The following is a 12989-nucleotide window of genomic DNA, read 5'->3' on the forward strand; positions in this document are numbered from 1 at the left end:
GTGCTGTCTCCTTCCCAAGACTGCCATTCAGCTGCTTCCTCCAGGTGAGTCTGGGATTCTCCTTGAATTATACATATTCCAAGATATGGAGAAAGCTTGGAAATGAGAGGGCCCTGTCCTTGTCAACTATTTTGAAAAAAGTTCCCACAGCTAAAAGTGGGGAAGGGGCCTAGAAACAGACATGCCATTTTGATTTCCAGAAGCAGGAATTCTGAGCTAGGTACCAGTGAGTCCGGTCTCACCCAGGTGGGATTCTGAATTTGATTGTTAAAGGGGTGTTTTGTGTGCACACAGAAAAGGAAACAGACGTATTTGAACAGGGATAGTTTATTTAAGAAATGAATAGACATCAGATAGATGTCCCTTTATGGTGAAGTTGTCAAAAATGTGTGAGTCAGGTGTCCGTACATTCCTCAGCAGAGTATTTGAAGAGATAGTTCCTTGGTCTCTTCACAAGCCGGGTCGAAAGATATGTGAGCCAAACACAAAGACAGCATGATTCACTTGGGCTGAGTGGCCACTCGTGGGAGCGGATTGGAGCATCTGGAGGTGCAGGCTTTATCTCGACTCTACCCTGTTCCTCTTTTTCATGGACATGGATGGATATACAGAAGTAGATGCTCAGAATGGCCAAGCATAACTAAGCACATAGGCTTAGAACACAGAGACAGACAGAAAGGGTGGTGGCCTGGAACAGAGAGCCACGCGGGAGACCCGCCAGCGCCTGTGTGGGAGACTGCCACGTGAATGACATGGCTAATATGTGTGTCCTGAGGGTCTTAGAAATACTGGTGTACACCCACAAAAACAACCACTCGACACCGGGAGAGAGTTTATGCTGTAATACACCTACTGTGGGCTCAGCGTTGCACAAGTCATCGCAGGGGAGGTGAGCACTGGCGGTGGCCCTGGCGCAGGCATGCTCCTTAGATTTAGATAAGCGACTGGCAGCCGCGTGCAGACAAGGTCCCGACTGTGGACTCCATAGGAGTTTAGAGATGGGAAATGTTAGTTTGGGAGAGAGTGTTACAGACCCAGAGTGACAGAAGGAAGGGCACACCGTTGGGGATGAACATGGCCTGTCAAATTGAGAGGACAGAGTAAAAGAACAATACGATTTTAATAGAATAATATTACCTAATAGTGGCCCCTGGCAGCAGAGGAGAGCTGCCTTTGCCTGTTCTGCTTCTCTGCCTGCAGGACGAGGGTGGAGCTCTCTGAGGACAAAGACCATCAGGGTGACCATTGTTTTTCAAGACCCGGCACCACGCCTGGCAGAGTGGGCTTCTCACTCTGAGCAGAGTTAGTGTTAGGAGTCAGGGTCACGACTTGGGAAGCCTGGGCAGAAAATAGTTGAAATGAACAAAAAGATTCACTGCCTGGTTTGAGCATTGAATGACACAGCAAAGGATTGCTTTAGAGTAAGGTAGTGCTCTCGGGGGGGCCTCTGGATGTGCCACCCCTAAACATTATGAGGCTTCTGAACACTGTTAAATCATACACAAACAGTAATTAGTCTAGCCCTTTTTTCTGGGATATCTATAGGTTTTATCTGATATTCAGTGGAATCTAGTATTTCAGAAATACATATAAGAACCACTAGGAATATTAGTATTATAAAATCCTGGGGCAGGTTAGAAAGTGAAAGTCTGGGAAGAGAGGGGCCTCGTGGAGTCCAGGCCTGGGGGTAAAGTAAGGACCGGACCAAAGGCGAGTGATGCTGAAACAGAACAGGCACCCACGGAGCGGCTTCGTGAAAACAGACTGAGCTCAGGGTTCCCGCCTGCTCAAGGCAAGGCATGTGTCTTATTTCAACCTGCCCATTCCACCTCTGCAGTTCCACCGCAACCAAACAGCATAGTGCAGGCTCGGGGGGCGGCGGGGGGGCCGGGGGGTCTCAGGAATGCCCGGCACAGTTAACCCAGGAGGTTTACCAGCCGTCCAGTGTGGAAAGTGGAGTTAGGCAGAAGTGGCAGGCAGGGGTCCATTTCGAGGGTGAAGCCCAAGGTGGTGGTAGAGAAAGCCACACGGAATAGGGCAGAGTGGGTGCTGTTTCTTGGGAGCCGCTGCCAGGTAAAAGCACGGGCAGGGAAGAGCCAAGCGTGGAGCCGATTTTGGTGTCATGCACATCGAGAATGCCCCTGGGGATGTAGGGAGGAGAGGCAGGAAAAGATGGTAGCTTGGGTCAGCATGGTCAGCACCACAGGGACAGGAAGGCACAGTGATGAGGGAAGCCAGCTTCCGAGGAGTCAGGAGGAAACAGTGGATTTCAGCCTCTGTCTGGATGGGAACCTTGTCTGGAGAGGTCTGCGGCGGCTTTGAGCAGAAGCCTGAGCTCTGTGACTTCAGCAAGGCTCTTAACCTCCCCCTGTACCTGTTTTCTAATCTCTAAAGTGGAGGTGGTGGGGACACCATATGCATCAGGGGATTGCTTTGAGTCCTGAACCGGAGGCTGAAGGTAGAGCCTGGAGCAGACGCTGATGGCTAGTGACTTCGGATGAGTGTTCACTATTGAGACTGTGGCTTCAAGGGTTAAGGAAATCACCCTTTAAGGAATAATGGGGTTAAGGAAAGGTGTAGGAAAGTGAGTATGAAAGATCTCTGGACCCCTGAGGACAAAGGAAGCAGTGGAGCGGGAGGAATGAGTGGCAGTGGCCTGGCCAAGACACCTGAGGATGAAATGGGACCAGGACAAGCTGGGAAGGTTCCTTTAGCGAGAGAGGGGAGCCCGTTCCTCTAGGGATGGAGAGAGGGGAGCCCGTTCCTCTAGGGATGGAGAGAGGGGAGCCCCCGTTCCTCTAGGGATGAAAAGAGGAGAGCCCGTTCCTCTAGGGATGGAGAGAGGGGAGCCCCCATTCCTCTAGGGATGAAAAGAGGAGAGCCCGTTCCTCTAGGGATGGAGAGAGGGGAGCCCCCATTCCTCTAGGGATGAAAAGAAGGGAGCCCGTTCCTCTAGGAATGGAGAGAGGGGAGCCCTCATTCCTTTAGGGATGAAGAGAGGGGAGCCTGTTCTTCTAGGGATGGAGAGAGGGGAGCTTGTTCCTCTAGGGATGGAGAGAGGGGAGCCCGTTAGTCTAGGGATGGAGAGGGGAGCCCGTTCCTCTAGGGATGAAGAGAAGGGAGCCCGTTCCTCTAGGGATGAAGAGAAGGGAGCCCGTTCCTCTAGGGATGGAGAGGGGAGCCCGTTCCTCTAGGGATGGAGAGAGGGGAGCCCCCGTTCCTCTAGGGATGGAGGGGGGGGAGCACCCATTCCTCTAGGGATGAAAAGAAGGGAGCCCATTCCTCTAGGGATGGAGAGAGAGGAGCGGGTTCCTCTGGGGATGGTGAGGGCAAAAGACTGCTATGGAGCCATGATGGTGGAATCACAACAGAGGTGCCCCAGGAAGCTGACAGCCACATTTCTTCCATTGACGTTACCTCCCACCTACTGCCAGGGGACGGTGACCTGTTCGTGTGCCTTTGCATCTAAGGATGTGCATGCATAGGAAGCACCTCCTGCCTGGTAGAGGGAAAGTCGCTGAGACACTAAACGGCCATGTTACCTGCAACTCCTTAAAGTGGTTAAGGGTACCTCCACCTTTTGTGAGTGAGTGTCCACCCACAGGGAGTGTACACAGTTGACACAGTCACAGAGGTCTCCCACCATCCAGTGCTGCCTGGGCTGTCCTGCAGGAGCCCTGGGGGGGCCCTTCACTCCCTTCGAAGAGGGCGCCCCACAGCCCTCTTCTTCCACGTGTGCTGGGTGCGTGCAATGAAGGCTGAGCCTTCCAACCCTGCAGCCAGGGGCCTCTGCCTTGGGATGGCCAGGAGCAGGCATGGGGTGTTCTCAGGACCAGGTGTGTTTCTCAAATACCTTAAATTGTATGTTTTTACATTTCTCAGCATGTGATGACGTTGCCTAGAACTTCACAAAATAAAAATATTTTCTGTCCATTTTGATTTCCAGTATCTTTGTAAACCCTGCAGTGGCTCCCATTTCCCGCAGAGCACAGGCGAGGGTCTTCACGGTGGCCCGCGAGCCCCTCCTGTCTAGTGCCACCTTCCACAGGCCTCTCCCGCCCACATCGGCCACAGCCACTCTGGCCTCGGCTCCATTTCTGGAACATACTAGGCTCCCTCCTTACAGCCAGGCTCTGGCTCTCTCTGCCTTCATTACCTTCTCACTCCTCTGCCATTGTCAAGTCTTGACTCAGTGTCCCCTGCTTAGCAAGGCCTGCCCCCGCTACACTATTTTAAATGACACCCCTCATCACCACTGTCTCTCCCCAACTTCCCCACCTCCATGCCCCGCCTTCCATTCTGTCTTTCCCGTGACTCTTACCAGCTTCTGATGGACTCTTGGTTCTGACCTGGCTGCCATGTCACCATCGTTCCACTTTAGAAAGTCCCCATTGGGGCAGGAATGTTTATCTGTTTCTCCTCAATCAGTGGTGGGTGCCAAGCATCTCAAAAGCCACTGGCCCATGGTTGGTGCTCAAAAAATAGCATCTGAATGGGCCAGGTGCATGGCTTACGCCTGTAATCCCAGCCCTTTGGGAGGCCGAGGCGGGTGGATCACAAGGTCAAGAGATCGAGACCATCCTGGCCAACATGGTGAAACCCCATCTCTACTAAAAATACAAAACTTAGCTGGGCATGGTGGCACATGCCTGTAGCCCTAGCTAGTTGGGAGGCTGAGGCAGGAGACTCGCTTAAACCTGAGAGATGGATGTTGCAGTCAGCCGAGGTCACATCACTGCACTCCAGCCGGGGTGACAGAGCAAGACTCCGGCTGCGTGGGTGCAGTGTGCTGCACAGAAGTCTCACTTTGGGCTTAAAGATGCTGAATTGTGAAATAAGTCTGGAGGCAGGCGCCGCCTGTTTTTCCTGCACTTTCCAGTGCCCTTTCCACCCTGGTTGAATTATATGTGCTTCTGGTCATTTAGCACTACTTCGGCCTTCTCTTTGATAAAGATACAAATGGACACAACACGAGCAGTTTCACTTACAGTGAATTATCACACGTGCGCTGGTTTTGAAACTTCTAAGTAGCTTCAGTGAATCAAAAATTGGCAGGCCTGCTCTATGGACTTCCAAACGCTGTTGCTGGACTTTGGTGAGAGAGAAAAAAAACAGCATAGAATCTTTCACTAATAATAAAACAAGGTGAGGTTAGAGTCATCTGTGGTATTGAGGCCAGAAGAAAGAAGCAGGAATTCCTTATCCTGTGCACCCGCAGGAATCAAACCCATTTAAGATGGGATTTCCAAATGTATTCTTAAATGCATTCTTTTCATTTCTAATGTATCAAGGTGATTTTAAGAGGAGAAAGATAAGTAAAAAGCATAAACTCACCCCCTTCCTTTTGCAGAGCTCCAGTCATGCAAAGGAGAGAAGGAGAAATTATCTATGGCATGATAGTGATAGGAAAATAAGTGCGTGTATTTAGGGAGCGGGTGGCACAGTAGAGCACGCAGGGTTGAGCCCACCTCATCCCGAGCCTCCAGGCCTCCAGCCCACCAGCACAGTGCTGGGATGTTATATGCGGGGCCCTGTGCGGTACGGGAGGAGCGTGGCTGTGCTCTTTCTGCCTAGTCTACTTTGTAAGTGCTCACGCTCTGCATTTTTTTTTCCTTTTGCTTTTTCCGGTCTAATGGCAGACACAGGGCTGGGTGACTCCGTATGCTCCAGCCCCAGTATCTCCAGCACCACCAGCCCCAAGCTCGACCCGCCCCCCTCCCCTCACGCCAACAGAAAGAAGCACCGAAGGAAGAAAAGCACCAGCAACTTCAAAGCCGATGGCCTGTCCGGCACTGCTGAAGGTAAGGGCTCCAGGGTGCCCAGGGTGGGAATCTCCACTTCGGAAAAGGCTTTGTTATTTTTCAAATGTGTGAAATTAGACACCCTCAGAACCACAAATGCTCAGTATCGCTGGCCACCACATGTGCTTTCTGTTTGCGAGCTGGTACTAGCGGGCCCTTGGGACCTTCTCATCACCGTCTGATTCTCAAATGACCCAATCGAATCCGCCGTCTGACTCCTGGCTGCTGTCAATGGTGGCAGGTAGGAGTGCTGGTCTCCCGGCCACGAGCCTGATCTGGTTCTGAGGTCTCGCCCCGCCCTGGCAGCCTGGGCGAGTGTCCTCTCCAGCCAAGGTGGACCATGCTGTGTGACTCTGCTGGGGATGCTGCCCACTCCTAGTTCAGGAATCATCTCTGATATTGGCTACTCTTTAAACAGACACCTGCCTTGAATTCAACTTCTAGCACTGTGTTACGCTAAACGCCTCTTTTGCTAAAGTCTATCAGCTCTTTCTGGAATGTGCGCTCTGTTAATATTCCCGTTGTCACAACTCATCATGAGTCTCCTTTCAGCTGAGTCCTTCCTTAGTTTTTATTGCCACTAATGGCTGGATGTGAGCTTCCCGAAGTGGCTCCTTCAGGTGAATTCCCTTTTCATAAATTCCGTAGATGGAAGTAGAGATAGGTGAGTGCACGCGTACACACATACGCCACATTATGAGAGGTAAAATTAATGCAGTTGTAACCAACAAAGGAACACTTAAAAGGAAAACTAAAGTTTCAGAACCTTGTCATAACATGAATTGTTAACCGTGAGGCCGACAAGAGTAAGAGTGTGTCTTCAGCAAGGGTCTCATGCACCCGGGAATCACCTGTGTGGCCTCCGTCCTTTTTCTTTCTCTGTGGCTGCCGTGCTTTTTCCAGACACTCTGCCAGTTTGAGTGTTCAGACCGGTGAGCTGTCAGCCAGTGGCCACGTTAGAGGGAGTGCCTCATGCCTTTCCCATATCCAGAGCGGAGTGCGTGAACCCAGGGTGTAAGTGTCAGCAGGGAAGGGGCGGAGCAGGGGGTGTGCCGTGTGTTTCTGTAACGCCTGAGGTGGGAGCATCATTTCTTTCATCATGAGGAAGCTGAGGTTTGGAGCTCTGAGTAGCCCCCCAACCTCCCCAGAAGGGTTAGAAGCCTTTCTCCTTCACATTTCTTCCCGTTTTGCCTCCTAAGCTTCCTGCTAACGTATGTAGCCAATAAAAACCGAGTTTTCGGACAAGCACGGTGGCTCACGCCTGTAATCCCAGAACGTTGGGAGGCTGAGGCAGGAGGATCACCTGAAGTCAGGAGTTCAAGATCAGCCTGGCCATCATGGTGAAACTCCATTTCTACTAAAAATACAAAAATTAGCTGGGTGTGGTGGCACACGCCTGTAATCCCAGCTACTTGGGAGGCCGAGGCAGGAGAATTGCTTGAACCAGGAGGCAGAGGTTGCAGTGAACCCAGACTGCACCACTGCACTCCAGCCTGGGCAACAGAGTGAGACTCTGTCTCAAAAAAAAAACCACGATTTTTCTCATGTAGTAGTAAGTGAGGACGATTCCACTAAGTCAGAAATGGTGGAAAATAATGATTGTAAGTCAGAGAAGCCATGGATGCCACTGACTTTCCCACTGAAAAAGGATTCAGCCACAAGTGCTTTATGTTGGTAAGACTCCATCAACCATTTGGCAAAAATCACCTGCCAAGCACATGCAGCCACGCCTCCCTGATTGGGAAGAAAGTTAGCCTCTCCAGGGCGGGCAGCCTGTGCCCTCCACCCTGCCCAGCTGCCCACGCAGGGGTGGGGGCCAGATTCCCTTTGGGGACAGGCCGTGTGCTCATCTTCGCAGGTGCATGTCTTCTTGCATTCATGTTTCCAGCCGAGGCCTGTGACTTTTTTTATGCACAACCTGGTAGGAACTGACCGTTCCCACTTACATACACGTTCGTTATCCCACCCACCTGTTGACTGCTGCATGAGCGCGTGAGTATGGGGAGGCCCTGCCATAGATCAGTAGCATTTCTGCACGTTTAATTGAGCGACTGGGACACGCTGTGTTCCAATCAGCACCGGTAAGTCTGAAGGAAGTTTGACATGTGACCACGAGCATGTTGGACACCTGATGTTTCAAGTCCACTTCCTGAGTGAATGGGACTATATGTGGGTGCCAGGCAGTAGTGGAGAGCCAGGCTAAGACAGGGGCTCTGTCCAGGCAGCCACCATAAGCCCCTTTCCTTAAAGGGGTGACACCAGCAGAAAGATTTCAGGCACCATGGAAACTCCCAGATTAGGAAATCACAAGAGTGTCTCAAACATGGATGTGTAAGTGGGTAGCATGTGTTCAGAAGCCCAAGGTGGAAGCCACAGGGAGCCGCCTCACGCTCTGCGTAGGACAGTCTGGTCTTTACGTCAGTGGCTATGACATCTTTCCAATAGAAAATAAGCCATAAGTTACTTATAAAATATATCGTTTTTCCCTAGGAAAAGACTACACAAGTCATTTTTGTGAAACAGTCTGTATTTCACTTTTCCAATTCCAAATTCTTCTCCCAAATTGTAACATCTCTAAAGTCAGGACACATCATTTTAGATTCATTTAAATATTTTTAGACTGACTTAGATATTTTTAAGACTTATTTACTATTGCATTTTTATATATAATTTATATATAGTTTTATCTGTAGTGAATATAGATATATTTACTATATTTTTATGTACTGTTAATTCCTTGAAAGTGCATTGTGTAAACCACCCAAATTCTGTTCTTGAAATTAAAGCTAGTTATATATGTTTTATTTTACTTACTTATCTACTTACTATATTTTTTGAGACAGGGTCTCACTCTGTCACCCAGGCTGGAGTGCAGTGGTGTAGTCATGGCTCACTGCAGCCTTGACGAGGTTCAAGTGATCTTCCCACCTCAGCCTCACAAGTAGCTGGGACCACAGGCAGGCACCATGGTGCCTGGCTAATTTTTTTTTTGTATTTTTGTAGAAACAGCGTTTCACTCTGTTTTGCCTAGGCTGGTCTTAAACTCCTGGGCTCAAGCAATTCTCCCGCCTCAGCCTCACAAAGTGCTAGGACTGCAGGTGTGAGCCACCACACCCCGCCTGTATTTTATGTTTTGAGAATACTATTCAAGGATAGGAAACCATTTCTGCTTCTCTTTTCTGCAGGCTCTGTGACTGGTTACACTAGCATATTCTCTCTTGCCTGACCAAGTGCTGAAAAGTCGGAATTGCAGATATAAGACATTCTGTAGAAGATATGTGTAAAGTAGTTGAATTTTATGGCTTTTTTCACATTCCTATTGGAAGAAATAACTAGATTCAGTCTCTTCAGAGTGTAAGAAAAAGTTCCATTGAAGTTGGCAAATTCATCTGGGTCCTTTGAATCCATTGGTCAGTAGAATTCATTGAAGTGAGCTGATTCATCAGAAACGAGATGGGGCTTGCAGGCCAGCTCACTGAGGGGAGTTCCCCTGGGACTGTCTGCAGAAGTGCAGGGAGAGTAATGGGTTTGGTGTAGATCCGGGTGTAATGGGGCGAAGAGCAACTGTTTGGGAAAGCTTCCAGCTAGGAGCTGTGGCCTTCCATAGAGACATGTCTAGCTGTGGTGACGGGACAGGTGAGAGTTAACTCATTCTTCTCTGTCCCACTGGCTTCCAGTGGCTCCTCCTTAACCAAATCCAACCAGAAGCCAAAAGGCCTGAGAGCCCGTGGATGCCAGCCACGCATTTGGCTCCCAGGGCCAGGACAGAGCCAACAGGAGCCGTAGAGTGTCGGTACCTTTCACAGCACCTACCGCAAGCTCTGCCGGTGTTCCGCCAGCACAGGAAACTAGAGGCCGCTAGAGGGCAGGGGGGTGTGCTACCCACCATCATCCCCCAGGGTCTGGCCTTAGCCCGACCCAGGGAACGCTCACAGCCTCCTGAAGGGACCTCAGCGTCCTTCTCTAGCCAGGTGCAACAAGGACCCTGCTAGAAGGTCTTCCTAGACTCCCAGCCAAACATAGAGGTTCTGTCCCTAGCCTTGTCTTACCTCTGTGGCACACTTATTCAGAAAGTAAAGGCTAAAAGTAGGAATCATCAGTATTTACTGCTGTAAACCCAGAAACACTGTGTCCACACGGGCTTCAGGGTGACAATGGAAGTGGGGCAGCTCCTGCCCTTGAGTTTCACCCTGTGCAGGTCCTTGCTGCGCTCTTTTTGCTGAAGAACAGCCGCTAAATTCCGCACCAGATGGCAGAGGGTGTGAAACCTCAGCTTAAGGAGAACATCTCTTTCCTTACGTTTACAATTTAGAATGGATTGGATGAATCTGGAAAGTTACAGAAGCAGAGACTGTGACTGGAGAACCCCTTACCTTTTTGTGTCTATTTCGGGTTGTAAGGATTAACAGGAGGTGTGTGGATGACGGAGCCCGTCACTGGGCCCTTGTGTCACACATGGGCTGCATACTGCATGATCCCTGCAGACCAACAGAAGGAAATTGAGATGTGACCAGACAGGATGGTGACGGGGCCCGAAGCCCATGAGTGGAGGGAACAGGAAGTGACTGGGGAGAAGGGTAGTGATGAGGACAAGGGCCAAGAGGCATGCTGACTGGGATTGGCTGGTGGAAGGTCTGCCAAGCAACGGGAGGTCCCGACTTGTCTTGGATGGCCCAGGTGGTAACCATGGGACTTGACAGGTAGAAGTCTCCAGGAGATAGACTTTGGTTCTGATGCTAAAAGCTGTAGGAAAAGCTCTAGGAACTGGGGCCACCTGAGAGGGAGTGACTCCGACCCTGCATGGGGTCAGCATGGGATGGACCATGGTAGAGGAACCCGAGCTCTGGAAGGTGACTGCCCCACAGCCCTGGATTCCCAACCAGGTCCAAGTTTAAGGGTATATGCCAGGGAAAAGCGCCTGGGCAGTGGGATTTTTCCAGATCTTTAATGGCTTGCCACCTCTTGGCATTGTCTTTGAATTACAATACTTTCTGGGCATCTTCTTATCTCGGGTCCAGTAGTGAGCTTGTCATCACTAAAATGAACAGTCTCTGCAGTCCCATTCTGTGGCCCCGGACCTGGTGGCTCTCGTTAGTTTTATGACATTCATGCAAGTTTGCATCAAGTGCTAATTTCCCTGTTTCCCCAGTGAAAAGGCTGAAGTAGAGAGAGGTTAAGTGGCTTTCTTGTCCAGGGTCAGGTTGCTGGTAGGTGACAGAACTGTCTCTTGATTCTCTGCCTCAAACTCTTTCCACCAGGCAAAAAGCAAGTCTTTGAGGTATGTGGAGCTGCTTTTGAATCTGGGAGTGGGGCACACTGAATAGCTTCCTTGATATTTCTCAGATTCCATGTAAAGACACTGACTTTTATATATGGCTCATAACATCTAGAAGTTGTGTAGCAAAGATCTTTCTTTAAAAATGCAGGACCAGGCTGGATTTACCCCATCTTATTATACAAGAGGGTATGCAGAAATCCTGGTGTTCTCCCCCTCTTGGGTTCACAGTGCTTTGTTCTAAAGGTCTCGGAAGGGAATTTATTTTATCCTTCTCATCTTCTTCCTTTGGTTGTTCATTCTGGTCTTTATCGCACCATTGTGTGGTTGATCCTGGATGGAGATTGAAAGATTCTCCTGTAGAGGGTAAGTCACAAACGGGCCTCTCTCTCTCTCACGGTAGAAAATGAATTGCTCCTCATAGCTGCACTCAGTGAGCAATGACGTGTTGACAAATTTCATTAACTCTAAAGTCGCAGAGGTCACCCAGGACTTCGTTTTCCTTTACTCTTTCAAAGGAGAACCTGGAATTGTGGATCATTTTATTCTTTCATCAAATATGAAGCAACCACCACAGGGAAAACACTGTGTGTCTGGCTCCATGGGAGACGTGGAGAAATAAAACTCAGTTCCTCTCTCTTTCCAAGGAGTTTCAAGCCTGACTATGGAGATAAGACATGCAAGTAGCTATAACAAGGATATCAGGCAGATATTCAGGGAATTCAGAAGACGCACAGAAACGCACGGAGTTGTAAAAGTTAGGGAAGACTGACCTGTTGTAAAGCTTAATTTTTATTTTTATTGTGCAGATTTAGCACATAATGGTTATCTTATTTAATAAAACTGCGGAAACCATCACTGTTTCATTAAATGTTGTCTATTTACAACTTAAAACACCAGCGGCGGTGATTGAATTAGTCACAGAATGGAGTTTTGTTTTTACTGAGATGCTAAGAAACAGATGTTGGTATTCTTCATCAGTTACCTTTTACCTTAGGACTTTTTTTTTATTAATTAGTTGATGTTTGAAAGGCACTTTGGAGAGAAATTAAAGAGTCGTGCATGCGTAACGTACACTGTTGGGTTGGGTTGGGTTTCGTTTTTGCCTGCATACTCATTATTACAGGAAAGCAATATGTGGGTGCGTGCAAGCTCCCAGTTTATCTGTCACCGTCCAGTTAGATGGACTGTGATGCAGCCTGAGCCACTGCTGTGTAGTTTGGGAATTCTGCAGGCCGTGACTGGGAGGAGAGTGTTTGTTTTGTTATTTAGACTGTAACAAGGTTGTAAGAGTCTTACTAGCACCAGGTTCTCATCTTTTCTCACTCCCGGGGTGCAGTTAGTGTGCACGTGACGGTGAGCTCGTGGCTGGCAGGGAGTCAGGGCCCAGGAGCTGTGGTCTCCCCGTTTATTTCCTGTCTACAGGGGCTTTCACATGGAATTCTGTGGTACTTGGAGGTGGCTGGAGGAGAGATCCAGTTGTGCGAGTATTACTGTCGTGCCTCACTTGGGCCTCCTCCTTTTCCTCTCCGTGAACATTCCACCGGCACCTCCCATGTCTGCTCCTTTTTAACGCTGGCAGCCACCCTGGAAAGGGAATGAAAAGTCTCCTCAATCAGCTCCGTAAAAACTGCATCATCCACAGCAACTTTGGATACAATAAGGACTTCTTCATTAACCTTTGTCGTTAGTGAACCACCGGTTAGCCCCTCAGAACAGTTGAGTTGAACAGTTCATGATAGCGAACGTGGAAAAGCAAGAATCAGAGCATCTTCCTGGAAGATGGACTGGCAGGGCAGTCATTTGACTCTGTTGAGGGAAGACTGGCTGGGTTTCCTCACCCTTGAGCTGTCATTGATGGGAGACACCGTGTATCCTGATGGACTCGCTGCCTCCCCGCAAACTAGACCACT

The 12989-nt window shown here is 49.5% G+C and overlaps 1 protein-coding gene across 14 annotated transcripts in view; it reads left to right on the top strand.

Moving 5' to 3' along the window:
- AGAP1 (ArfGAP with GTPase domain, ankyrin repeat and PH domain 1) overlaps nucleotides 1–12989 on the top strand; it is a 639539-nt gene that overhangs the window by 476918 nt on the left and 149632 nt on the right. For all 14 annotated transcript variants that reach the window (XM_054258069.2, XM_054258070.2, XM_054258072.2 and 11 more), the window contains one exon: nucleotides 5640–5801. In XM_054258069.2, the coding sequence (XP_054114044.1) occupies nucleotides 5640–5801 (162 nt within the window). The remainder of the gene's footprint in view (nucleotides 1–5639; nucleotides 5802–12989) is intronic.

This window comes from Callithrix jacchus, chromosome 6, assembly GCF_049354715.1.
Source record: "Callithrix jacchus isolate 240 chromosome 6, calJac240_pri, whole genome shotgun sequence".
Taxonomy (NCBI): domain Eukaryota; kingdom Metazoa; phylum Chordata; class Mammalia; order Primates; family Cebidae; genus Callithrix; species Callithrix jacchus.